The sequence below is a fragment of the Rhinatrema bivittatum genome, chromosome 2 (assembly GCF_901001135.1).
Source record: "Rhinatrema bivittatum chromosome 2, aRhiBiv1.1, whole genome shotgun sequence".
In the NCBI taxonomy this organism is placed as follows: Eukaryota; Metazoa; Chordata; class Amphibia; order Gymnophiona; family Rhinatrematidae; genus Rhinatrema; species Rhinatrema bivittatum.
The window spans coordinates 479,137,383-479,165,024 of NC_042616.1; the positions used below are offsets into that span (position 1 = coordinate 479,137,383).

The 27,642-nt window shown below is 42.0% G+C and overlaps 1 protein-coding gene across 3 annotated transcripts in view; it reads left to right on the plus strand.

The window, feature by feature from the left end:
* The first annotated feature begins 467 nt into the window (after positions 1 to 467).
* Positions 468 to 27,642, plus strand: part of LOC115086176 — a 78,343-nt gene continuing 51,168 nt past the window's right edge. For all 3 annotated transcript variants that reach the window (XM_029592674.1, XM_029592676.1, XM_029592675.1), the window contains exon 1: positions 468 to 730. Coding sequence is in view for 1 of the 3 variants with exons in the window: in XM_029592675.1 (XP_029448535.1) it covers positions 720 to 730 (11 nt within the window). In the remaining 2 variants the exon portion in view is untranslated. The remainder of the gene's footprint in view (positions 731 to 27,642) is intronic.

Here is a 27,642-nt window from a genome sequence, read left to right on the forward strand (position 1 = left end):
TCCAACCTGCAACTCCAGCTTACTACTCAAGCCTGCTTCAGGGTGCAACTGGTTTATGAGTCCAGGTCCTGGCTGCCACCCTCACTGTCAGCTCCTTTTCCTGCTTGCAAATTGCCAGAGTCTTGAACTGTTCTCAGCTTGTCCTAGGCCCTGCCCAAATACCTACACCTGGGCTCAGCCCTGCCCTAAGCCTATATCTGAAGAGAGGGAACCTGACAGAGTTTCAGAAAGAGCATTTCTGATTGAAAATGTTGTACAAAGCCCCAGATGCTTGTGACCGTCCAATATGATGGCAATAAGTGGGCTAATTGATAATAGAAGTTAATCAGCTGCAAGAAGAGACATTTGGTATATGGTACCCATTTTCAACCTCTACTTTGTCAGTAATACAAATGAGCAAGCAGGTGTAACTTATAAAGAGTGCACATTGACTAAGGATTTAGGAAACTATAAGGCAAGGATATTGGATCATTCATTAGGAGTAACTCTATAGGGTCAGATTAACTGTAAGGTATGGTAATTTTGGCCTTGACCTTTTCCTAAGGAGAGTCTGAGAGAACAGGATTTCTGCTTTGTTGCAAGAACCAGGGCCCTCTGCACTTGACATTGCTGAGAGGAAAGAAAACCTTCAACTCATAACACCAAAGACCAAGAATGAATATGACCATAAAAGAAAACAAACTCATGGTTGTTTGATATTGACTCCATATCCCTACATCATGTCATTCAAGTAAGTGTGGATTTGAATCTAAGACTTGTCATGCTGCAAGAAAGGAAATTAACAATATGTTGAATGCGAAAATAATAATTTGACAATAACAATAAATCTTAGAAACCAGGATGTTACAAATAAGATAAGATTTTTTATAAGACTACAAATCATAAGCCTTTTCAGGGTATAATGTATTCCTTTATAGAAATTAAGAGGCCTATTTATTAAAGGTTTTCTCCCATTCTATCCCTATGAGAAAAATGCTTAGTAAATGACTTCCTAAGTTAGGTGCACTTGCAAGAGATTTCTGAAGGTAATATGCATACAGATAGATTTGCAGATTATTCCTTCAGATAATGCTTAGATAATGGGGTTAACTGTATTGTATATGCATATGTGTGTAATAGTTGTCCTTGATACCAAGTTGAGTAAGGGGTTACATGGCACCTAGCATTCAAAGAAAAGTCAACATACCCAAATGTTTGAAATATATAAAACTGTATGAATTAAACATTATAGAAAAGCTTTAATGATGCATAAAACTGGGGAGGGAGTAAGAAAGGAAGAATTAGAGACAAAAAAATGGTATAAAAGAATAGGACCCCTATCCCCTAGTAGACAGGGGATAGGGTTCTGAGATACCAGTTACATGACTATCAGATCAAGAATGTCTGTTAGCTGTTCCTGGATAGCAACCAGGCAGCCAACCTTGGCAACTAACCGCCTAGGCTTAGCTCATATGCCAGCAACATTTTGGCACACTCACGCCAGAGATGTACCTACACTTCCATAAGAGCTGATGCTGAGCTAGAGGAGCAGGCTGCAGGTCACTCCAGGGTGTCTGTGCCAAGTTGTGGCACATCATCTTTAACTTCCTCCATCTCCAAATAGAGGTCCCAAGTGGGACCTTTGTTGCAGATCCTGTGGAAAAATAGGGGATGGGGCAGCCCTACAGGGGGACAACTAAGGAGGAGAGAAGTGGAGGAAGCCAAGGCCCAACTTCTGCTTCTGGGTGGAGGCAGGAGTTAAAGCTGAGGCCCGGGTCCAGCTTCTGCTGGAGGTTCATTGCTGCTGGTGCATCAGTACCCATTCCTCCTTCTCCGAGTAGGAGTTGCTGGCTGTGACTATGAAAAGATAGAGGGTTAAGCAAGAAGCTGGTGTAAAAGGTAGGGTGAGTCACAGTAAGGTGAAAGAAGTGAGGTTTTTTCCCCAAAGCATGGGATTGATTTAAGGTAAGGTTTGTGGCCAATGGATGTGAATGAAGCAATAATTAATCTTCACTGATCCTGGGTTGCAAGCCTGTATCAGAGTAATACAAGAGAATGAGGCTTGTATAAGGCTAGGGTGAGCAGCATAGGGAGAGGCCCTTGCTCCAAGGCCATGTGGAGGGGCTTTGAGAAGCTGGCTATGATTGCTCTGTTGCTCTAATGATGATTAGGCCACTTGGTAAAGTCATCTTGTAGGAATGGGGAAAATGTGTCAGAATGCTGACACCATTGAGAGTCCCAATATAAAGCAACAGTAAGCAACAGTTCCAATAATGCTTAAAGTTTCAGCCCTGCCTATTTGAAATCTAATCAGTTACCCTGACTTTGGGTATTTCCTCCATTTCACTTAATGATATGCCTTTGTATATTATGAGGGTAATTTTCAAAAGGTTTTACATGCATAAATGGGCTTTCAAAAATTGCTACAATTCATGCTAATTTTACATGTGTAAATCCTTTTGAAAACTGCCTCCAATATCAGGCCTGTGCCTGGAGTAAAAGCTAGAAAGACAGCCTCCCACAGAAGTGCACACTTAGATGTCCAGTAGTTGCTATTTCATCAAAGTTGCACATACAGTAAATTGGTGTCCTTATCTATGGCCCACTCCTACATCTCATGTAGCTGCTCCAGCCAGATTATGGAGCTCCTGGGCCTTCTTTAGTTCTCAATTTGTAAAAATAGAAAGATAGGAAGATATGGAATTAGAGAAGATATGGACCATACAATCTATCCAGTGTGCCCCATTTCCTGGCAGAATCCTAACCCTAGGCCCCAGTAACTATGGGACTTTCCTTGCCTTTTTGTCATCTATGAATTCTTTGTGCTTTTGCCATGGTTTTTGGAGCTCATTTAGCATTTCTGATTGAGCTCATTCCAAGCATCCACCACCCTTTTGGTTACCATAGTTACATTTTGACATAGTACATGGAAGCAGAAAATGCCCATTTTGTTCTTGCAGTCTGGCCAGGTCTATTGTCCACACTGCTAAGAACATCTCCCAGTTGCCTGCCAGAGTGTGACCACCTGCCAGACAACACCTTATCCCATATTGCCTTTTTACCTTTCTGCTATGTACTCCACCATGTTGAGTAGAAAAGCATCTCAGTTTTCCTTCTTAGTTGCCATGAGCACCCACCTTTCCCATTGCCTGCAAAGAGTGGCTCCTGTTCTTATTTCCTTGAAAGTTCTTACTTCTTGGTGATAGGAGAACCTGTGGTTAAATTGCTTCAGATGTCCATCCAGATTCAGGATATCCTGCAGAGGTTGCATCTTACCCCACAGATGGGGAACAGCTCACCTTCACTGGCTATAAGAGAGTGGGCAAGTCCTTGTACATCCCTATCCATGAAATTGGGGATTCTTCACCTATGGAGTCATTTTGCTAATGTCCGCGCACTGCTGGAAGTGAAAATGAGACATGCAGAAAGTACACACATACATTTTGTATGCATATAATATACATGCATAGGTTTTGGGAGGAGCAGAGAGAGAAAAGTATGTTTTTATAAACTGTGCCATTGGTACCATACAATTTCTAAAATACACATATAACTTTATGCGCACTCATGTCAGCACATATATGCCGGCTTAGGCACATTGTTGAAAATTACCCTCCAAAGCTTCAAGTAGAACCCTCAATGGGTGTCCTTCTGCAGTCAAACATACTTTGAACCTGCATGGGAGAAGGTGCAAAGAATGCTGCAGAGAGAACATGCAGTGATTTGAAAATGCATGTATTTTCCCTCTCCTGACCTAACTTTTTTTTATGTGAGTAAAAATATGTGCACTATGAAGCAGCACGTAGATTTTTACCCACATATGTGGGGGAGTGAAAACAGGTACATGGTTTTTTTGCAGATAAATGAGTTTACCCGGATAAAAACCTTTGAATATTGCTCCCATAAGGATAGCTGATATCCATTCATTTCAAAATGTATCAGATGTTTTGTTTGTACATTTTCCTTTATTGAAAGTTTGTCTCAAATACAAATAAACAAAACAACAGTTCTGGTACATTAGTTCAATTTTGCATAATTTCATTATAATAGCAAAAATAACTAATACAACTATTGCATCCTAAATGAGGTGGTAATGGATCAGGATATTAAAGTAGTTCACATTCAGCAAGTTATACATCCACAAACCTCTGTCCATCCATTTATTTATAGTTCAGGCTCATCACTTGTTGGGCTTATGTTTTCTTTGTATGCTATCACACAAAAGATCCCCAGACCCCTTATTCATCCTAGTAATAGTCCCTTACATTATCCTGTTTATATATATAACCCCTGTGATGATTGAACCTGGATGCCAGACCCAGAGGCCAGATCTCAAATTTTTATTTTAAGCGGAACACTGTCCTTATGCCATAAGATGTAACTCCAGGGTTTCCTGTGCAAGGAGAAAGTTTCATTTCAGGGCCCTTCTTCACATTGCTCTTAATTTTCTCACATTAAAGTTTCTGCTCACAGCACTGATGATTATACAATAGGCGAGCTATAAAGTCACTGCTTAGTGAAACACATAAGAGCTGTTTGATGGTTTCCAACATTTTTCTTTTACTGATAAGGTGCAAATGAGGATATAAAATCTTGACAGCTGTGTACTTCACTTTCAAGATGGTACAAGTGCTCTTTAGTAAATTTGTGACTTCTTACAGTCTTTTTAAAATTCAGATGTTAAATCCAATTGAATTCATTTTTTAGATACTGATACTATTGGAATAGGGCAACTTAATGGCCTCCCTCCCAACGTAGGTGACGTGTCAAAGATGGAATTTATTTTAGACACTCATTTATCTCCTACCTAGCGTTCATGACCTTCTCCTGTCTCTCCTCTTGTAGCATCAGGGTGATACCGTTTACTTTACTTCTTCCAATGTAAAGTAGATGTACCTGGGCTGTGGATGGGGTCCATCTGCACTCCTCTCTCCCCTTTCTTCTCCTTCCTCTCAGGATGGCTGGAAGTCATCTTCTCCTTGGATTTGATGATCTCAGGCCCTCTTACATTAAGGAGACCTCTCCCGTTAAGTTGAAGAACAACTTACAGTAACTAAATTTAACTGAGACCCACATGATTTGGGCACTCCAAACTTAAGTAAATTAATTAAAGTTAAAGGATGGACTGGGAGGGTGGAAAGAAACCCCTATCCAAACAAAAATAACTCCAGGGAGGCTTTAAGTTAATTAATAGACAATTGAGAGCACAGCAAAAGACATGCTGCTTCTTCAAAAGCAAAAGGGATCCACAAGGTAAAATGGTGGTAAGGCATTAAGTGCCAGAGGAGCCTACCATTCACCAGCTTCCACATGGGGGAGCTGTAAACCCCAAAATGTTGGCAACAAGTCTCTCCCCACAGCACTGGCATATTCTTTTATTTAAGCTCTAGTAGGAAACTAACAGGATCCCTACATATAATTTGCTAGGGGATCTCTGTAATGTTATCACTTACACTCAAACACACCTCTTGTGCACAATGTTTCATTTTCTACTGGCTCCTTTCTCCACCTTCACATCACCTCACAATCACCCTTATGTTGTTTCAGCCCCAAAACGTTAAATGTTAACAAAAAATTGATGTGTTTCTCTTGTATGGTGTTCCGCAGGTAATATGCTCTCCCGTTCATGTTCCCCTCTCTTTGAACAAGCTCTCTCACTCATGTCCATGAACTCCCTCCTTACAGGTCCTATCTTCTCTGCCCAGCTAATGCCTGTAACCTGTACTCTGCATGCCCAAGTGCCATCAGCTGCAGTGTCAGCAGGCAAAGAAGCATGAACAGGAAGAATATCACCTCACTCAGCATCAGGAGGCAAGAAAAGGGCTTGATCGCCAAAGGTGCTGGGGTAAGGCTGGGGAGGATGGGGAGAGAGACTGGGAAGGGGGAGAAAGAATGCTGAAGACAGACTGAAGAAGTGGTGGGAAAGAATGTGCTAGGATCCTGCTTGTGGGCCTAGCTGCAAGCAGTCCCTACCTACAACCAACACTGATGCTGTCCCTCGCAGCAGGCCGAGCCGCAGCTTCCTGGCTCCCCCGCAGTCCTAGTGCCACCGTCAGTTCTCCTTCATGGCTGAAGCCGCCGCTGCCCCTGCCTATCTTCATCTTCTTGTGGCAGGGGTGCCGCCCCCAATGTCACGGCCTGCCTGGCCTTCCATGTGGCATGGACGCCGCTGATGTCTTCAGCTTCCCAGCTCTTCTTAGGCATGGGCGCGTACCACTTCTCAACTTTTAGAGGGCCAGCGATGGAAAAAGCCCCACGGCCTTCAGCAGTGACATCATCAGCCTGTTCCTGGATCAGCCCTGTAAAAGGGCCCTGCTTCAGTTCTTCAGGGCCTTTGGATCTGGTCTTCACAGCGTCTGTGGTCTTCTTCCTGATCCAGGTCCTCCGTGGTCTTCCTGTGCCTAGATGGATCTTTGGTCCATGTTCTTCGTGTTCCTGAACTTTGTCATCCTGGTGTTCCTGGTCTCATCCCTTGTCAGAGCTCCCTCGTCATTAGTCTCATGTTCCTGATGTTCCAGATGTCCAGTTTTCCTGATGTCCAGATGTTCCATGTCCAGATGTCCTGATGTTCCATGTCCTAAGGTACCATGTTCCACATTCCTGATGTCCGATGTTTCTGTCCTGACTTCGTCCATCTCATCTTCAGCTCTTCGTCCAGTTCCCAGGTCCCTCGTCTGTTCACCCTTCCTGGCGTGCCACTGTCATGGTCCGTGACCAGCCCATGGGGGGCTGTGTAAGGCATCTCATGATACAAGGCCTTCCTCTCGTCTGCAGCGCAAGCCTCCGGAAGACTCCTGTTTTTAATGCCTTACTTCTGAGAATCCTGAGTCTTGAATCCTGTCCCGGTCTTCGGAGTTCCTTGTGCCTGCTTCCGTCCATGCCTAAGACTGCCAAAACATGCTCTGCTTCAGTGTGGTCCGCGATCAGCCATGGGCAGCTGCGTAGGGCGCGCTGTAATGCAGTTCTCACCCAGTATTTTTGACTGAGTCCTGAATCCTTGCCTGAAACCTCCAAGCAACCCAAATCCTTGTCTGAGTTTTCTGAGTATCCTGAGTCCTTGTCTCAGTCCTCTAAGTATTCTGAGTCTTTATCTGAGTCTTATGAGTCTTCTGAGTATCCCAGTCTTCATCTGAGTCTCCTGAGTATCCAAGTCTTCATCTGAGTCTCTCGAGTATCCAAATCTACGTCTGAATCCTCTGAGTATCCTGAATCTTCATCTGAGTCTTCTTGTTCCTGCCCTCAGCCTCCATCTGGCCTCACGCAGTCGTCATTCCCAAGCGACGGGTCTGGAAGGGCTATCGAGTGGCTGGAGGGCTACTCTCAAGGCCAACATTGCATTGCTGGGTCTCATTGGTGCATGTAGGTTCAATGGAGGGCTGAGTCTGCCTTGTTCCTGTTCCAGATATTCCTCACTTTGTCTTCAGTCTAGCCTTGCTCCTGCTCCACCTGTGCTTATACCTGCTCACCTCTTGCTGTATGTATTGGGGCTCACATCCTCCCTTGAGATGGGACTGTGCCTCTGCGCTCCTAACAGGGCCTGAAGGCCGTGCTCCTAACACAGTGTTGGGGTCAGACTGGGGAAAAGCAGGGATTGAGAGAGCTAGGATCAGATTGGGGAGGAGAGAAAGAGGCTGGGGTCAGAGAGAGGGGGAGTGCTTTTTAACTTGTCATTTTTGACATGAAATTCCACTGGTATGTAATAACTTACATTGTATAAACTTACCTTATCTGACATATCCAGGATTCAATTAAGGGTTGACTTTTATTGCGGAGGTGGACCCTTGGCCTGAGGTGGGGTTAGTACTACCTGTGAGGGGAAGGCCCCCACAGGTCCCCACCATCGGGGAGGTGAGGCTGGATGGGAAGGAGAGGCAAACAGGGACTTCACCAATACCAGCCCTCATTCCCCGCAAGTTGAGCCCTTGGGTGCCAGGGCCGGCTAGTCTTAGGTGGACCTCTGCGTGGATGATCCTGGGAACGGCCAGGCATGGAGCTTGACAAGGAACAAAGAGGATCCAGTCCAGGGACCACATCAGGCAACAAGAGAAGTCAGGTCTGGTCCAGGGGTCAGAGGCAGGCGGTAAACTCGTAGTCAGTTCCAGTCTAAGGGTCAGAGGCAGGTGGAATACTCGTAGTCACTACTAAGAGGGGGCTTCTATAAACTCCAAATCCTCAAAAAACTGAAGCCCCTCCTCCACGCCCACGACTTCCGTACTGTGATGCAAACCACTATACTAACCAAACTCGACTACTGCAACTCCCTCCTCTTAGGCCTACCAGCATCTACCATTAAACCCCTCCAAATCCTCCAAAACACCATGGCAAGAATCCTTACAAACACCAGAAAAACAGACCATATCACTCCCATACTCCAGGACCTCCATTGGCTCCCCATCGCCTTCCGTTCCCAGTACAAAACACTCACCATCCTCCATAACACTCTATACAATAACAACTCACCCTGGCTTGAAAATATGCCACAATTCCGCCAAGCTAATCGCCCCACGAGAAACTCCCTTGCTGGCACTCTCCAAATCCCCTCACTTAAAATTGGGCACCTTACCACTACCAGAGATAGAGCCTTCTCTATTGCGGGCCCCACACTTTGGAATTCCCTCCCCGTCCACCTCCGCCTAGAACCATCCATGAGCCACTTCAAAAAAGGAATCAAAACATGGCTCTTTAGACAGGCATACCCCAACTCCTCTCAACCCTAATTTTGTCGTTAAACAAAAACGAACCACCTCAGCTCACACTCAGCCTTCATACCACCCCTTCCTGTTTCCTTCCCTTGCACTCCTAGCCCCCCCTTTACCCCTCCCTCTCACCCCCTAGCAACCCCTCCCTCAAGTACTCGTGCCTTACTGTACCCTTCTTCACTCTACCCCACCCGCCCCTCTCCCCCCTGCTCCCTCCCTCCTTTCTCCCCCCCCACTAGCTTTTAACTATACATATGTGCACTTGCCTCCTCTTACTGTATATAAGCCCTCATATGCTAATTTCTCAAGTGTACATGCCTCGCTTAATTTGTTTATAAGTTCTTTTGCATATTTAACCCTAACTTGAATGCAAAAAGTTGTAATTCTGCTGTTGACTCTCTTCCTTTGTATTTTGCATATTACCCAGTTAGCCCCTCCCTTGTTCATTGTAATTTCCCTTCTCAGTTACTTGTAAACCGACATGATGTGTCCTACGAATGCCGGTATAAAAAAAGTGTTAAATAAATAAATAAATAAATAAATAAATAGTCGGGTTCGGTCCAAGTGTCAAGCCAAAGTCAGTCCAAAGAGCAGGGTGAAAGAACTAAGGCAGGGCAGGAAACGGATAGTGGAACTCAAGATCAGGAACAAGCAGGAACGAAGATTGGAACTCAGGAACAGGAACGCGGGAACTCAGGAACTACACTCAGGATAGGTGAGGCAACCTGTTGCCAAGGCAAACTCTGACTGCCAGAGCCTGTCTTAAATAGTCCTAGACCAATGACATCATCAGGAAGGGCCAGCAGCCCTTTCCTGCTTCGGGCCCTTTAAATATTGTAGGGAGGCGTGTGTTTGCGCACCTAGGAGGTTGAGTTAGAGGAAGCAGATGGCGGCAGCATCTCCGCCGTGCTTCAAAAAGTACCAGCAGCAAGCAGGGCCACGAAAAGGAGAGCTGAGTCAGGGGCATTTCCCTTCATTGCCGGGGAGCAGGGGCTCACTCTTGCTATGCAGTGCATCATTAGGTGAGGGAGGCTGCCCACAAGCTCCATGGCCGGTCAATGTTACAGTACCCCTCCTCTAATCCTCCTTCCTGTGGGTCACTGTGACCGGGCTACCATCTGTCAACATCTTTAAGGCTCCAATGGCTCTCCTGGTTAGAGACGGCAAGTTCCGTAGTCCAGTGGTTAGTTTTGCCCCCTAGTTCATTCAATTCCAGGGACTGAAGTCTTACTGAAGATGGAGGGAAAAATATTCCAGAGTTGTTTTGGCCAACAACCGGGACCCCAGATGGGGTAGGGCCAATTTTGGCATTCCCATGGTCCCGACGAGCAGAAATAGTTGTAAAGGGAAGCCTTCTTCCCCTCTCTTATTGCAGAAGAGCATGCAAATTCTGAATTTCCTCTTCCTTATAGGCCAAAAGGGATTTAAATCCTTTCATCACTCAGTTCTGTTCCTTTACTAAAAGTTTGTGTTCGGCTTTTCCTTGAGTTAGCCGTTCCTTCAGCTGTCCAAAGACAGCCCTCAAGATATTCTTCTGGATGGTGCAAGAGCTGGTCTGAGTCTCCTGAGACCTTTTACCCAGTAGAAGAAGATTAGGGAGAGCAGTAGACACGATCAATGGATGGGGAGGCTCTTCTGGTCCTAGACAAGATTCTGAGCACTGCGAACCCCACTGGATGAGATCAGTTGTGGACCAATCAAATTGCGGTTGATGCTTTTGGAACCATAGCAGGCCTAGAATAACTTGGGATGAGTTCTGTGTGATCAGGCACAATTTTCAGCAAACAGGGACTTCGCCAATACCAGCCTTCTTAGGTGGGCCTCTGCGAGGATGATCCCGGAAATGGCCAGGGGTGGAGCGAGTCAAGGAACAACTAGGATCCAGTCCAGGGGCCACAGCAGGCAACAAGAGAAGTCCGGTCTGTGACCTCTGAAGTCCTCTCCCAGGGCCTATTGGGAACCATATGCAGATGGGCTTTACAGTCCTCTTCTGCTATGAGGGGTGTGGGTCTCTGGAAGCTAATGCTGTCAAGTTCAAAGCCTGGCTTGCAAACTGTGACCTCTGGAGTCCTCTCCTGGGGGCTGTTGGGAACCTTACTCATATGAGCCTTCTAGTCCTCTTCTGCTGCAAGGATTGCAGGCCTCTGGAAGCTGGGGCTGTGGAGTTCAAAGCTTGGATCACTCGTTGTGACCTCTGGAGTCCTCTCCCAGGGGCTGCTGGGAATGGTATGGAAATGAGCCTTCCGGTCTTCTTCTCCACAGTCTCTTTGAGGAGTTGACTTCAACTCTTTACTTACTAGAGCCCATTTTAAAAACAATTCAACTTGTTTTCCTTTATTGTTGAAAAGAAACAACAAACTTGAAATATGGGTTTCCCCAAAAAAACTATCCACCTTCTCTTTGTGAGGCAGAGAAGCATTCAAATGCAGGCTGTCAGTGGCACTTTGACAGAATTACCAACTTCCTGCTGACTTTTTCCTGGCCCTTTTCCATTAGGCAGTACAGCAGACTGCCCAGATTCTTGGCTTTGTGAAGCATAAGATCATTCAAAAGCAGATAGCCAATAGTGCCATCACCTCTGCCAGTGCACCAAAGCTGCATGCCAAAGGGGTAACCCCTATGCCCCATTTTTGATCACATTGTCATGGGGAAGAAAAGGGAAATTATTGGCACCTGTGGCTGCTTCAACTCTGGTGGGGGGACCTCTGGATAGCCACTTTATTTGATCTACCATTCGGTTTGGAGTTGTGTCTGGTAATCTTCCAGGTGAGGCATCCCTCAGCTTCCAGGTGAGGCATCCCTCAGCTCCAGAGCTCCCACCCCTCTATCTCTCCTAATGGTCACCTCTGGAGGGAATAATGAGGTATCTGTTCTTTCTCAATTAATATATTAGATTCTGTGGGTATTGTTGTAGATACCAAGGAAGATGTAAGATCTATAAATGAAAGTCAGCCTTCATAGGCTGTTAATGCATCTGCTACTACAGAGGGGACAATTAGTGAAGAGAGAATTCCTGCGAATGTTTTTTCTAGAGACTCCAATGCCGTGTTGGAGGTTCCTATCCCTTCCGTGGTTATTCCATTGTTTGGAGCAAGTGTTTTAGGAACAGTAGAAAGCTTTACTGAACCGATATGGTCACACTTAAAGACATTTGGAGAGTGGTGATCTGGACTGAGTCTTTGCTGATAAATACAGTGGGACAATTATGCTCCTTCTCCACAGGAACAGCTGATGAAATGCTTGATTTGGACACTAGGGTAAATGATTTGTGTAAACAAATTGCATTTATGTCTGATATGGTAACCAAGGTGCAATCATCCTTAGTTACCAATAAAGGATTGTTTAGTGCTTCATAATAGGATGGAAATTGTTGAAAATAATGTTAGGGCAAAAAATGTACTTATTGTTTTGTTTGCCAGTCCGCAGGATGGGCCCGCAGACCGCCGCACTTACCTCCAGCCCCAAGTCTAGTGGAAGAAGCCCCAATGCTAGGGAAGGCTTCCAAATGGACATGTAGCAGATTGCTTCATTCTCCTGCTCCAAGTGTGATGCTGCCGCTTCCCCGGGCCCTCCTAAGGTGTGTGCGCACCTGACATTGCTACTCTTAAAGGACACAAGGTGGAAAAAGGCCAACAGCATCCGACGATGACCTCATAGATGTAGGCCTATAAAAAGCCACTACTGCAGCTCCTCCTTGCCGCGGCAATAGGTCCACTATTAAGAAGTAGAGGGAGTTGCCTCAGCTTTCCTGGTCTTCATCTCATTTGTTCCTGGTTTTCATTTCCTTTGTTCCTGGTCTTCATCTCTTCAGTTCCTGGTTTCCTTCGTTCCTTGTTCCTGTGGTCTTCTTCTGTAATCAGTCTTCAAATCTTCGTCTGGTCTTTGTTCATGGTCAGTCTTCAGTTCCTTGGAGTCTTCAGTGCCCTTGACTGACCACCTGTGTTGTTCCTCGCCTCTCTACCTGCCTGTCCATCCTGCCTGCCCTTGGATGGATTTATGATTCTGAATTCAGCTTGATTCCTGTCTACGCTGGAACTCCGCCTGCCACTGACCTCGGCCTGACTTCTGACTGTGCTTGAACTCCTCCTGTCACTGACCACTACCTGATTCTTGACCATGTCTGAGCTCTGCCTGCCTTGACTAATGCAAATGTTACTGCTTTTCTGCAAGATTCATTAGATAACATAGCAACTAGAGCAACTTTGATTGTGTTCTTTGCCTTAGATCAAGAGAAAGAATTACTTTTGAGGCAATATTTTAAAAACAAAAATGCTGTTTTTGTGGACATAAGATCCAAATATTTCCTGACATCTCCCAGGAAACCCAGATGTGTTTAAAGGCTTTTTTACAGCTAAAGCAACATGTTGTTTTCTTAGGTGTATCTTTTTTCCTGAAGTTTCCCTGCAAATGTCTTGTTAATTACCTTGGTAGTAAATATATTTTCATAGATCCTTTACACTTGGAGACCTTCATTGCTGATAAAACTGTTATAAACTAATATGGGAGGGATTGATTAAATTGGGGTTATTATAAATAATTCATTCAGCTTTTTGGTAAAATAGAATTTTCTTGACTTCATTTTTCTTTATTGAGCCCCATATAATGAGTGTTTGTATTTGATGCATTCTCATTTATTTCCTATTAATATTTTTATTTCTTATTGTATTGCTATAAAACTGCCTATTTATTTTTTCTTGGATTTTTCTCTTATTTGTTGTGATGAAAGATTCAGTACAGCTATAATAGTTCCCACCAGCCTCAGTCCTTTTCCTCTTCCTCCCTTCACTCACTGTAATCAAATATAGTTTCTGCCAGTCCCAATCTCCCTTCCCTCCCACTGTAATCAAAAGAATAGCGTCTACAAGCTTCAGTTCCCCTCTCAACCCCCTCCCCTCCTCTACTCAATATTAAAAAAAAGTAAAAGTAAAGTACCAGTATCCCTTTTAGCAACCAATAAATGAGTCCTTCACCCCCTTCCTCACAGCACTAGCAACTGAACAAACTGTCATTTCCTACCCACCCGCACCCTGGCAATGAATCTCTCCACCTGGCACCAAGGCTTCCTTGATTCCTCTTCTACTCCCCTATCATCCCTCCAGAATCAACACTTATGATTCTGAAAGGTGTCTTCTTTGCCAAGGCTTTACTGCTGGATTGTCCCCTCTCTAGCATGGGTTAAAAAGTATGCTCGCGGCTTCATAGCGCACCTACTTTTGCCCACAATGAAAAGTGAGTAGGGTTAAGTTAGAAGAGAGAAAGTATGGAGAGATTTCATTTTGAAATCACTGCAGTTGCTTTAACTTGGGTACTTTGCAGCTGCCAGCCCTCATTTTCAAAGGGAAAATCTGCAAGCTGTGTGCTTATTCTCAAAATGCCTCCCACAATGAACACTGTGAGGTCAATTTTCAAAGGGATCTTGTTGGCTAAATACTTAGTCAACTAGATGAAAGTACTCAAACATCAATGAGATTAATCGTCTATATTTATGCCTTAGTTTCAATAGACAGCTAAATTTAACTGACCAAATTCTGGTCAGGCCCAGGGCAGATTGGTGTGACAGCAGGGAGGAAAAATTTCAAGGCTAACATTGATTTCCAGTTCTAGATACCCTAAATTGTACTGCAAAATCTAGACACTGCAATTGCATGACTCAATCTGGCCTACTAGTGCGAGTCAACCTTCTCCCTCCCATCTGATGGAATGAAAAGTTACCTGTGATGCCAACAGCCCCTCTGATCACCCTCCCTCTCAAAGCAAAACATAAATAATGACAGCAACAGCCCCTCCATTCTTCCCCCCTACCCTCTGAAGCAGAAAGAAACTGTGGTGGTGACGGTCCTTCCATCATTCTCTCCTACCTGGCTCAAACCAAAAGGTAACACGACGGTGACACCAGGAAGACACAGGCTTACCATCCTCCTGGCTGGGCTCTAGCATTGCCCTGACATCCTGTGGCCTCCCAGCTCACTACTAAAGTATATTTTGTCTTGGGGCAAATGGGATGGAAGGATAAGACAGCCTGCCACCACCATGTTTTTTTTTTTTCTGCTTTGGTGGATAGATGGGAGGGAAGGAGAGATTGAGAGGCAGTGGTTGTCACAGTTTCTTTCTAAGGGCCTGATTTACTAAGCATTTTTCCCATAGACGCAAAATGAGAGAGAACCTTTAGTAAGTGACCCCCCTAAATTAGGTAAGCAGGATTGGGAGGGTTGCAGCCACAGGAAACTTTTATAAAAAAATATCACAAGGGTGGGCATCAGTGGGGGGGGGAGGGGGGTTTCAGAACCAGGTATTTGTTTAAAATATGGAAGGGGGTAGTTAGGAGGCATTATTGGGAGCCCCACAGTCTTTCTTTTTACATTTTTTTTTTACTTAACCAGTTAGCAGTGATTTTCATCCCTTACCTGTTAAATTTAGCCCGGAAATCCTGTTTTGATAAATTTAGCCAGAGGAAACTTGTCTGTTTAAAATGAGGGTGATTTTTAGCTGAAAATCTGCCTAATGATATTTGGCTGAAACTAGCCAATGATCTTGGCTACTCAGTGGCTGTTTGAATATTGACCAATATGGGAAGCTGTCAAAAAAATCTTTAAAAGAAACTACCACAAACAGTGACTGCAATTTAAAAACCTATAAATGAAAAGATTAATGAGTATTCTTCTTTCACGTTACTTAAAGCAAAGTATTCTGCATTCAAAATGATACATTTTTCTTAAAACACTGTATGCATTATATTTTTATTAAAATTCATCTACATTGCCACATATAGAAGATAACTGATTCTTTTCAGGAAGACTTATTTTTGTTTCAATTATCTCTTATTATGCAGTACAGAACTCTTTCCTTTCCTTTTATAAATTGTGAAATTTCTCTCGTGCTCACATAAATATGCGTATTATCTAACTTTTTAGTATCATTAATGCAAATGTCAAACTGTGGGAAAAAAAATTCTGAACTGACTACAGTTTGTTGCAAGTATTTTCACTTGTGAATGCTTTTTGGCCATCAATTTCTGCTGGAATGTATGGTGGAATGCAGGAGAGAGGGGAGCTAGGAAAGGTGAGATATGCAAGGCAGCAGAAAAGGAGAAATCATTTGTCTACTTTGAGCTAGCCAGCAGTAATCAGAAGTAATTATTATGTTAAAGTAATTTGACTGTCAGTTGTATCAGACATGGTTTCCTGGTCTCAGTTCTGTACCCTACTAGCTGGGTATCCACATTGCTAAAACGCCAAAAAATAACTAGTAATAATTAGTTTTGACTTGGAAATCTCAGCAGATCAGCCTAAAAATGAATATCTATGGAACCTGAATTATCCACTCACCCTACATCTACAGTCCTTACAACAGAGTTGAGATAAAAACACTAGGTTGGCCAAAGTGAGGACAATTATATGGTTTTTTTTTTCTGCTTACATTTGTTGTTATCCCAGTACTTCACTCTTACAAGAGTACCAAATTCACTAAAAAAGTATATAAACTGCATGCATGGTCATGTACAGGATGCCTATCAAGTGACCTGTGAACTAACTAGCAATGTGATCAAGAAATTATAAATTTTTCCCCAGATAAAACTTTCACAAATTCATCAAATACAGGAAATACTTAGAGTACATTTAGACCTGTGAATGCCTTTGACATTTTTCTGGATAGGGGCTCAATAAAAATCTTACCTGTCTAGATCTGAGTCTTAAAGTAGTAAGCTGGGTTAAAAAATATTTTGAATGATAGAACACAGAAGGTACAGATAAATGCAGTTCACATTAAAGGAAAGGAAGACTTCTACAAGGATATTTTTGTGTTATTACAGAGAGATAGTAGGAAAACTATGTCTTTTCACAGACAACACTTGGATCTGCAACAATATAGATAAGAACATAATAACATGAAATACTGGGTCAGACCAATGGTCCATTAAGCCCAGCATTCTTTGCCAACAGTGGCCAATCCAGGACATAAGAACCTGGCAAGTACCCAAAAACTAAGTCTATCCCATGCTACTGTTGCTAGTAATAGCAGTGGCTATTTTCTAAGTCAGCTTAATTAATAGCAGGTAATGGACTTCTCCTCCAAGAACTTATCCAATCGTTTTTTAAACACAACTACATTAACTGCACTAACCACATCCTCTGGCAACAAATTCCAGAGTTTAATTGTGCGTTGAGTAAAAAAGAACTTTCTCTGATTAGTTTTAAATGTGCCACATGCTAACTTCATGGAGTGCCCTCTAGTCTTTCTATTATCTGAAAGAGTAAATAACCGATTCACATTTACTTGTTCTAGACCTTTCATGATTTTAAACACCTCTATCATATACCCCCTTAGCGGTCTCTTCCCCAAGCTGAAAAGTCCTAACCTCTTTAGTCTTTCCTCATAGGGGAGCTGTTCCAGCCCCTTTATCATTTTGGTTGCCTTTCTCTGTACCTTCTCCATCGCAACTATATCTTTTTTGAGATGCAGCGACCAAAATTGTACACAGTATTCAAGGTGTGGTCTCACCATGGAGCGATACAGTGGTATTATGACATTTTCCATTTTATTCACCATTCCCTTTCTATTAATTTTCAATGTGTTATCCACTATGATGCCTAGAACTCTTTCTTGGGTGCTAGCTCCTAATATGGAACCTAACATTGTGTAACTATAGCATGGGTTATTTTTCCCTATATGCATCACCTTGCACTTATCCACATTAAATTTCATATGCCATTTGGATGCCCAGTTTTCCAGTCTCACAAGGTCTTCCTACAATTTATCACAATCTGTTTGTGATTTAACTACAACAATTTTGTATCATCTGCAAATTTGATTACCTCACTCATCGTATAGCTTTCCAGATCATTAATAAATATATTGAAAAGCACGGGTCCCAATGCAGATCCCTGAGGCACTCCACTGCCTACTCCCTTCCACTGAGAAAATTGTCCATTTAATCCTACTCTCTGTTTCCTGTCTTTTAGGCAGTTTGTAATCCACAAAAGGACATCACCACCTATCCCATGACATTTTACTTTTCCTAGAAGCCTCCCATGAGGAACTTTGTCAAATGCCTTTTGAAAATCCAAATACACTACATCTACCGGTTCACCTGTATCTACATGTTTATTAACTCCTTCAAAAAAAATGAAGCAGATTTGTGAGACAAGACTTGCCTTATTTATTTATTTTATTTATTTAGCATTTTTTTATATACCGATGTAGAGCAGAGTAGCCTTCACTCCGGTTTACAATTATAACAACCTGTTACATAAAACTATTGAAGACATGGAAGAAAAACAACATTTAACAATCTGAGAACTGTCATGTCAAACATATGGACAAGGCAAGCTATCCCAAAGGATAGGCACATTGAATATAAACCAGATAAGGTGTACCAAAGGAAAGGTACATTGAATAGACTGAGATCAAGTATAATGATAAAATAGTCTTAGATATCTGTAGGAAACAGGATGATTAGACAGAGGGGGGGAATAAATGACAAAATATGGGAAGCTGTGGGATTAAGTTTTGAGATTGTTGTGCAGGCTGTCAGTATGAGATTGGCAGAGTAGCCAGGCTTTTAGTTCTTTCTTAAAAGATTTTGGGTTTTCTTGAGAGGCGAGGAACTGAGGTAAGGAGTTCCACATTTTTGGGCCGATGATAGAAATGGCTCTGTTTCTGGTGGAAGAGAGTTTAGCATAAGGGAGTGATGGAATCACTAGCTGTAGTTTACTAGTTGATCTTGTTGTGTGTGGAGAGTACTGGATATGAATGATGTCATCAAGTGCGGTGTAGTCTGCTTTGTATATTGCTTTCTGTAAAGTTGAGAGGATCTTAAATTTGATTCTTTGTTCAATTGTGAGCCATTGTAATTGCTTGAGTACGGGTGTGATATGATCAAATTTTCTTTTACCCGTCAGAACTCTGGCAGCAGCATTCTGAAGAAGTTGTAAGGGTCTTAGGGATGATTTAGGTAAGCCAATTAGTAGAGAATTGCAATAGTCCAGACCAGAGAAGATTAGGGTTTGAAGGACGGTTTTGAAATCATGGGGGTGAAGCAGAGGTTTTAGGTAAAGCCATGGCCTTAGGTAAAGCCATGCTGACTTTGTTCCATTAAACTATGTCTTTCTATATGTTCTGTGATTTTGATATTTAGAACACTTTCCACTATTTTTCCTGGCACTGAAGTCAGGCTAACTGGTTTGTAGTTTCCCAGATCGCCCCTGCAGCCTTTTTAAATATTGGGGTTACATTAGCTACCCTCCAGTCTTCAGGTACAATGGATGATTTTATGATAGGTTACAAGTTTTTACTAATAGGTCTATAATTTCATTTTTGAGTTCCTTCAGAACCCTGGGGTGTATACCATCCAGTCCAGGTGATTTACTACTCTTCAGTTTGTCAATCAGGCCTACCACATCTTCTAGGTCCACTGTGATTTGGTTCATTCCATCTGAATCATTAGCCATGAAAACCTTCTCTGGTACTGCTACCTCCCCAACATCCTCTTCAGTAAACACCGAAGCAAAGAAATTATTTAATCTTTCCGAGATGGCCTTATCTTCTCTAAGTGCCCCTTTAACCCCTCGATAATCTAAATGTCCAATTGACTCCCTCACAGGCTTTATGCTTTGGATATATTTTAAAAAGTTTTTACTGTGAGTTTTTGATGTTAGGGATGAGAACAGAAAAATAAATTATTCGATTATGTAATCTTATTTGTTTTTAGTTTTGTTTGATGTTTATTTCAGTTTTTTTCACTTACTTGAAATAAAATAAACATAAAATTGGAAAAAACCATAAAAAAACAAAAGGAAACAAAAAAGGTCAGAATTCCCCTCCCCCATTCCATATTGCTGAAATAAAAACATAACCCCTTCTGGGCATTCCCTATCCCTCCACCCTTCCTGTATCCAGCTTACCCCATCTGTGGGTTGTAAGAAGTCAAAATTGAGCAGAAGTAACTGAGTTTTTCCTTCCTGTAGGGCCCTGTTTTCAAAATGGCACTAACTGGCCCTTGTGTTCTTATGTTGGTAGTTCCATTCTGTTATATGGATATATGTGATATGGCTGTACAGAAAAATGGCAAAGCCTTAGGACTAGCCAGTGCCATTTTGAAGATGGGTTCTGGCAGTGCAGGAGCAACTGGGCATATCTAATGTAGTACTGTACATATATTTTAGCACTATTTAACTGGTAAGTAGTAGGAGTAGTAATGGAAATCACTTTATTCCCAAACCTGACTTCTTCTTCTTAAGGTGGCCAGGACTGGAGATGCTGCAAAGGAAACATTCATAGAGCACAAAGTGGTGAAAGTTTCCCCAGCACTTTTACAATGGCAACATCAAGAAGCCAATTTTCAGTCTTCCCACAATGCTTGTAGACCCACTGGTACTTTGTAACCACATGTTTAGAAGCTGATTTTCAAAGGGAAATTCTCCCTGAAGTTTTTCTTTGAACATCCATCTAGGGTGATGCCATTGTGATATTTCTTACCCTGCATTCTTTGTTCATGCAAAGTACATGGAGTAAACACAATGCAGGGATTTCAAAATGAAATCCCTACATGTACTTCCACTGCCTTAGCCTGGTGTTGCACTTTTCCTCCATATAGAAGGGGGACAATTTTAAAGAATGAGTTTCTGCAGGTAAACACACATTTTCTCACAGAAATCTCCTTGAAAACTGCTCCTTCGTCTCACAGCAATGATTGGGCTGTATGGACAGTGGAGAGGGTTTAAAATGAGAAAAAAAAATATGGGTGGATATAATGAAGTCTCATTACTTTGTAATCCCAGTTGAGGCCAGTTTGTGATTGTGATGAAATGCCAAAAGAGGAGGAGGAAGCTGCCGGAAAATTAAGGGATGCAGACTCAGGGAAAAGCACAAGGAACTAGATCTTCACAATAAAGGTGGGAGATGCATAAAACAGTTTCCCAGTTCACATGGCGGAAGCAAAAATAATATAGGAATTCAAGAAAGCCTGGGATAAGCATAGAGGATCCTTAGTTATGGGAAAACAAGTGTGAAGCTGGAGATCAAGTAAGGTCTCTGGTTTTGCAAAAGAAAAGGAAAATAGGCCATTATCTGCCATCATATTCTATGTTTCTATGAAATGAACACTAATTTCCATTTGTTCTCAGCTTAGTTCAACTGTTGCTTATAATATTTGTTCTACTTTATGAGGAGAAACTGATTTCAGACCAATGCAATAATACTGTTGCAAGAGAAAGTGATAATCCAAATGTTGAGGTTATAAGAATAAATTTACCAGTTATTATCTGTCAAGTGTAACTTAAATACTTGTAGAAATGTTCTTTTGTAAGTAAGAAAAACGCAAATTAGAAGCCTCTGGCTTTCATTGAGATGATATCAATCAAAATCTTTTTGTTCTCTAAATCAATGTCTATTGAACAATCCTGTACTTAAAAATACTAATAAAAGCCAATGGATGAAGCATCACTGAGCATATCACAGATTTAATGGTATGTGACTAAATGAAACAAAAGTTCTGTACCTGTTTTTTTCAGACTAGTTAGTTTTAAAACCACGCTAAGATCACTTTGCAGTGTGATAAGATCATCACTGCAAGAGCATATAGACCTCGAAATAGAATTCTAAAAGCAACGATAAGCATTTAACTTGCAAAAAACAGTGTTTATTGAATGAAAAATGCTATTTATCGCGCAATGTACATATACTGTCAATATCACGCAATATTTTACCCAAAAAACCACATCATATTGAAGTGAGCTGTTTTGCATGCATAAAATTTGCAAATGCATGCAAATCAGCTCATCCATAACTAATTTCAAGCAGTGTGGACACTGACCAGGTGACAAGAGACCTCTGCCCTTGGGATGGGACAGAGAGGTCTTGGCAAATGGCTGAGTTGGCCAGATGGAATGGGAAGTCATGGAAGGTATCAAATAATGTAAACCGTGTAATTTCTCGAAAAGGTAGCTACAACTCAGGAATTGTACCTACATTTTCTCAGAGGCATCAGGATGCTAATGCACATCCCAGTGTCACAGAATTTAAAATTAAAGGGCTTCACCAGCCCAAAATATCCCCTCCCTCCATGTAAAATCCACTGGGTGTCTGGGTAGACCTTTGTCAAGGTGGACCAGCAGGAGAAAAAGTGAAAAAAAAAAAGATTAAATCATTCAACGATGCCCCACTCTCTTCCCAAAGCACTCCCCTTTAACAAAAGTCTCCCCCAGTTCCATATACCCCTCCAAATCGAAACAACCCCCTCTGGTTGCAAACACCCAACCCCCTTAAATGTCATTTCGCCCAAATCCCCTACCCACCCTAATCCACTTCCAGTCATACCTGGAGCTCTTGGTAGCCTAGTGGGTTCCCTAGGCTCTAGGATGATTGCCACCATCTTTCAAAATGGCATCAGCCAGTCTTTGACCCTATCAAGTAAATACTAAATGAAGAATGATCTAATAAAGAACAATGGGAAAAATATAATTATATACAAGTTCGTACTGGGACATATATGTAGGGCTTACTAGACCTTACTATAGGTTCTACAACAGGAACATTTTACCAATGGGAAATTCAAGGTGCTAGTTATGGTTTGTGTGAGTGATAGAAGGGCCCATCCCAAAAGGGTGGGTCCATGGCCCAAAATTATGAAAGATGACTCAAAGAGTCACTGGGAGTCAATGTTGAAGGGAGTTAGGGAGAGTCAGCCATGGGCTGTTGTTCTCTCTAAGAAAGGGAGAGGGTAGTTTAACTCTCTTTCTTGAGCTAAAGGTTAAAGTAAATCCAGTAATAAAGCAATTTATATCCATAGCCAGGAGGATTTCATCTCCCAAGGTCAAGAGAATCAACAAATTTGTTCAAGAAACTGTGTTACCAAACTGGTAGAATATTACCTTTTTATTTGGTGTAGGAGTTGACGATTTTCTAGAATTCTAAAGGCTTCAAAAAGAGGTGATACCTTTTGGGAGAACTAGATAATGATTCCCCAAAGCCCTGCCCAAAATTATCAAGTGCTTTGAGAATTTATATTCATTTGTTCGGTCTGTGACTTCTAGTTTTGGATCTGCTACATGTGGAAGGAATGTTTCTTGTGCACTGTTTACTGCCTTTCTGTTACTGAACTGGAGACAGGATGCTGAGCCTTATGACCTTAGTTTGACTCAGCATGGCATTTCTTATGTTTTTATGTGCTTGAATGATCTTTCCAGATGCTGCAGTGAGTTGGGAAGTTCTCATCAATGTCTGAAGCTTGGCCCTCTGAGAAGAGGGCCAAGCAGCATTTATATTAAAATCGTTGGAGTTGAGAAAAACTGGGAGAGTTAGATACAAGAAAAATGAAGACAAAGAGGAAATGAAAAGAAAAAGGGAAGCAAAAACAAAAGGAAAGAAGATAAAATAGCCTGGATGAGTTAAAAAGAGAAGGAAGGGGGAAACAACAGAGCTAAGTACAGGTAACAAAAGAAGGTGAAAGAGAATCAAAATTAGGGAGCCCGATATTCAAAATTGCAAGTAGCTGGCTAAGTGGCACCTCTGAATATTCGGCTATGGTCACTGGACTCCATTTAGCTTCCTATCTGGCGTAGCATGCTATTTTTAGCTGGACAAGTCAGGGGGAGGGAATGGGCATTTCAGGGCAGTCAAGTTGGCTGGATAAATTAAATAGCTAACTCGATATTCAGAGTAAGCCAGCTGATTTATCAGGCCAACTCTGATTGGGCCAGAGTGCTGTCCTAAAGTTAGCTGGTTATACATAGCTGGCTAACTTTAAGATAGCTGGGTATATTCAGCGGTGAGGCTGCAACACTGAATATAAATGATTAGTTAGCCAGCTATGTATAACCAGCTAACTTTAGGACAGCCCTCAGTATTGTATTACTGGCTAACTAGCAGAGCTGTATAGTGGCTGAATGTGGGCTGCAGAAAATAGAGAATGCCCCATGGAGAAAATATAAAAAAGGTAAAGAAACAGTGCATAAGTACAATAAACAAAACCTATTCTCAAAATACACAGAATTAGATTCAAAGATTATAATGTTACCAGAATTCCTTAAAGAAAAATCATATGCATGAACTTAGAAAAATAAACATCCTTATTATCTATCTTGGGATAGAGATATTCATGAACAACTAGCACATCAGACAAGAGTACTAAGACACTTAGGCCTGGATTTATCAAAATGCACTAAATATTGCATGCAATAGGAAAAGGGGCATGTTTTATGGTAATAGTTTATCTCAAAGTTCTTAGCACTTCACATAGGTATTAGCGCAAACTGCTAAGCAGACTACTAATTTTTACATCTTTAACTCTTTAAAAATGACCTCCTAATTCTACTTGTGTTACATGCTGCTTTTCATTTACTTGCTTGTTTGTTTAAAACATTTACAAGTTAATTTTCAAAAGGCCTCACGCATAAAAAAGCAGGGGTTATGCGCATGGCTGGGCCTTGTGCGTGCCGTGCACATTTTAGAACAGGCCCAGCCACATGCTTAACACCCGTTATGCACAGAAGTGCTGGGCCCTGAGAAAGGGGCAGGCCAGGGGGCATGGTCTGGGTGGGGAGGGGCAGGGTGGGATGGAGGCCGGCCGGGACAGCGGCCATTAGCCAATGTCCTGGGGAAGTGTAGGCCAGCAGGCAGCCGGCGCATGGAAAATATTTCTGCTTCGGAGGAGCAGTAAGTAGTAAAATAAAAACATTTGGGGTTGCTAAGTAGGAGTTAGGGGCAGGGTAGAGAAGGGAAAAGGAAGGCAGGTTAGGCAGGGGGGAGGGAAGTTCCCTCCCAGTCTGCTCCTTAATTGGATTGGACTGGAAGGGAACTGGGGGAGGCCCGATTGCGTTGCCGTGCGCAGGTTACAAAATCCACCCCCCCCCCCCCCAGTGCGTGTGAGTCATGGGCCACCCGCACATGCGTTCACAAATTTAAAAATCCGATTTTATAACATGCGCGTGCCGGGAACTGCGCACACATGGACGAGTGCATGCTCCTTTTAAAATCAACCCCTTATATTCTGCATTCTCCTTAGTTCTAAACAGATCACAATTAAAAAAAACATCTATAAAATACACAAAACTAATAATGCAAATTCAGCCAACATACATTGACTGTTACTGACACAATTTCTTTATTTTATTCATTTAACAGTTTTTCTAGACTGCAACTTCTCAATCATGTTCAGTGTGGGCTTCAATAAAACAGTCATAAAATAATACATACAACAATATAATAATCATAAAAAACAAATTATAAATAGCCACCCCTAAAAAACAATGCCTTTAATTTCTTTCTAAAAACTCTAATATCAAGATCCCTTCGTAATTCACTGGCATATACTTAGATAAACTAGGAGCTACAATGGAAAAGCCCAGAAGTCTGACACTGACCCAATCTGGAGGCCTGGTCCCGACCCAGGGCCTTGGTTTCTGACTTTTCTTGTCATGCTTTTATTTTGCATAGAGGACATATTGGCAGTCAGGAAATCTTGGATTTGACCAAATCTGAGCTTGATTCCTTTCATCCAATAACATTGATTCAGGAGTTTCCTGTTTGGAATCCACTCTTAGTACAATTGTTGACAAAATTTCTGCTCTTTTGGTGAAACATAAGTCCTAGTCCAAACAACTTCCCTAGTTAACACCTGCCTTAAAAGTTCATAGATAAATGCTCTATCACAGTGAATGTAAATAGCACAAGCTATGCACCAATGATTACGAATATGCATTTGTTTAAAACAAAAATGCAAAACATAATAAATAAGGCTAATTAATTTCAATCAGGGAGCTTCAAACCAAATCCGGGGCCCCCAAATGAAACAAACTTTATTTGTTTGTTTCGTTTTAAACTAATGCATTGGGCCTAGGCCCAAAGCTGAAGCCTCGCCTAGGGCATAGACTGAGACCCAAGGAAAGGGCCAAGGCCTAGGCCTGAATGTGATGCTGGGTGGGTTCTCAGCAGAGGCACGGACTGACAACGGAGCCTCAGTTGAGACCCCCGGAAATTAAAAAATTAATACTTACCTGATCCAAGCTTAGGCCAAAATCCAATCCCAGGCCTGATTTTGAAAACCGATCTGGAGGTTGGGTCCTGACACTTGGGCTTTGGCCCGACCCAAACTGGATGCCATAACCTGATCTAGAGGCCAGGTCCTTATACAGGGGCCTCTGCCCAGACCCAGGCCTGATGCCACGACTTGACCTGGAGACCAGGTCCCAAAGCTTGTCCCTTGGCCTAGGCCAGAGCCCAAGCCTAGGCCTGATGCCGCAATCCAACCTGGAGGCCGGGTCCCAATGCCTGGCTCTCTGTCTAGACCCAGGTCTGGCATTCTGACCTAACAAGGAGGTTGGGTCCTGACATCCCTACCAATGATTCACTGACTCAGTGTAAATCACTATTAAATACTTACCATTCCTTAATTAATGAATCCAAATAGTCTTATTTTTCAAAACATATTAGAGAAATTGGCTATAACCCCAAAGAGCTTTTTATAATTGCAAAGAAATTTATAACTGCTCCTAGGGATTGTATCATAAATGTTTTAGGGCCGGGGATTAACATTCATTGTGATAAATAATAAATATATGCTTCCTATTAATTCTAAAGTATTTAAACTAACCAATAGTTTTGCCTCAGTACCTATTTGGTATTCAGATTCAGACCAAGATATGGCCTCTTCTTGGAAATCATTTGACAGTACCTCCTTCAAGGAGATTACACAGATTATTTCAAAATTGAATCCTTCGTATTGCTCTCTGAATCCTTGTAATGTAACTACTCTAAAAATAGCTAAAGATAACATTGCACCTTCCCTGAGTGTCCTAGTGAATCTATCCTTAATGCAAGGAGTAATCATTCCTACCAGAAGAAAGCTTCAGTGAGGCCTCTTCAGAAAAAAACTGGTAGTGATCCATCAGACCTTAACTATAGGCCAATTTCTTCATTACCATTTTTGGCAAAATTGATTAAGACCATTGTTTGAGGAGAAAGAGGTCCTCGACCCCCATCAGTAAGGGTTTAGTAAATCACTAAGCTCTGAGTTGCTAAACCTCTCCCTGTTAGATACCCTTCAGAGAGGCTTACATGGGGGCAATAGCTACATTCTAGTCTCTCTCAACATTTCTTCAGCATTTGATATAGTGGACCATTTGATCCTCCTGTATCTCCTGAGAGAATATGGCATAACTGGCTCTGTCTTGCTTTCATTCAAATCTTTTCTCTCACAAAGTACATAGTATGTAGAGATTGGTAATAAATGTTCAAAATGGTAAGGTATTAATAATGGTGTTCCGCAAGGCTCGGCCCAATCGGAAATTCTCTTCAATCTCTGTTTAGCTCCATTATATAAAATTCTTGCCAGCCTTTATGATGTGTATAAACTATATGCAGACGATATACAGTTCTTTGTAAGTGTCCATCCATCTTAGCCAAAAACAGTTGAATCAGTGAAGATCTGTTTATCAACTATTCAGAAATGGCTTTTTTTTTTTAATAAGCTGGCCTTGAACTATGCCAGAACTCAATTTGTGCTATTCCAGAGACCGCACACTAAAATTCAACATACATCTATCTCAATAGAGGACACTACATTTTCTTTATGTCCCAGTATAAAAAAAATCTTGGTGTATTAATAGAACCCTTCCTCTCATTTCATCCTCATGTGAAAGCTGACATATAATCTGGCTTTTACAAGTTGCAAATTTTATGTGGTCTGAAATATTTCCTTGATAAGCCTGATTTTCAGACTTTTGTACAGGCATCCATCCTGCCTTTGGTCATCTACTGTAATTCTATCTATATTGGCCTTTTGGCAGTGACATTGAAACTTTTGCAGTTATTGTTTAACTCAACTGCTCATCTATTCTCAGGAAGAAAAGGTAGAGTCCATATTTCACCAGTCATGTTCAATCTCCATTGACTACCAATTGCTAAATGGATTCTGTATAAGATTGGTACTTCTGTTTTCAGCGTAGTTTCTTCTTCAGACTCTCCATGG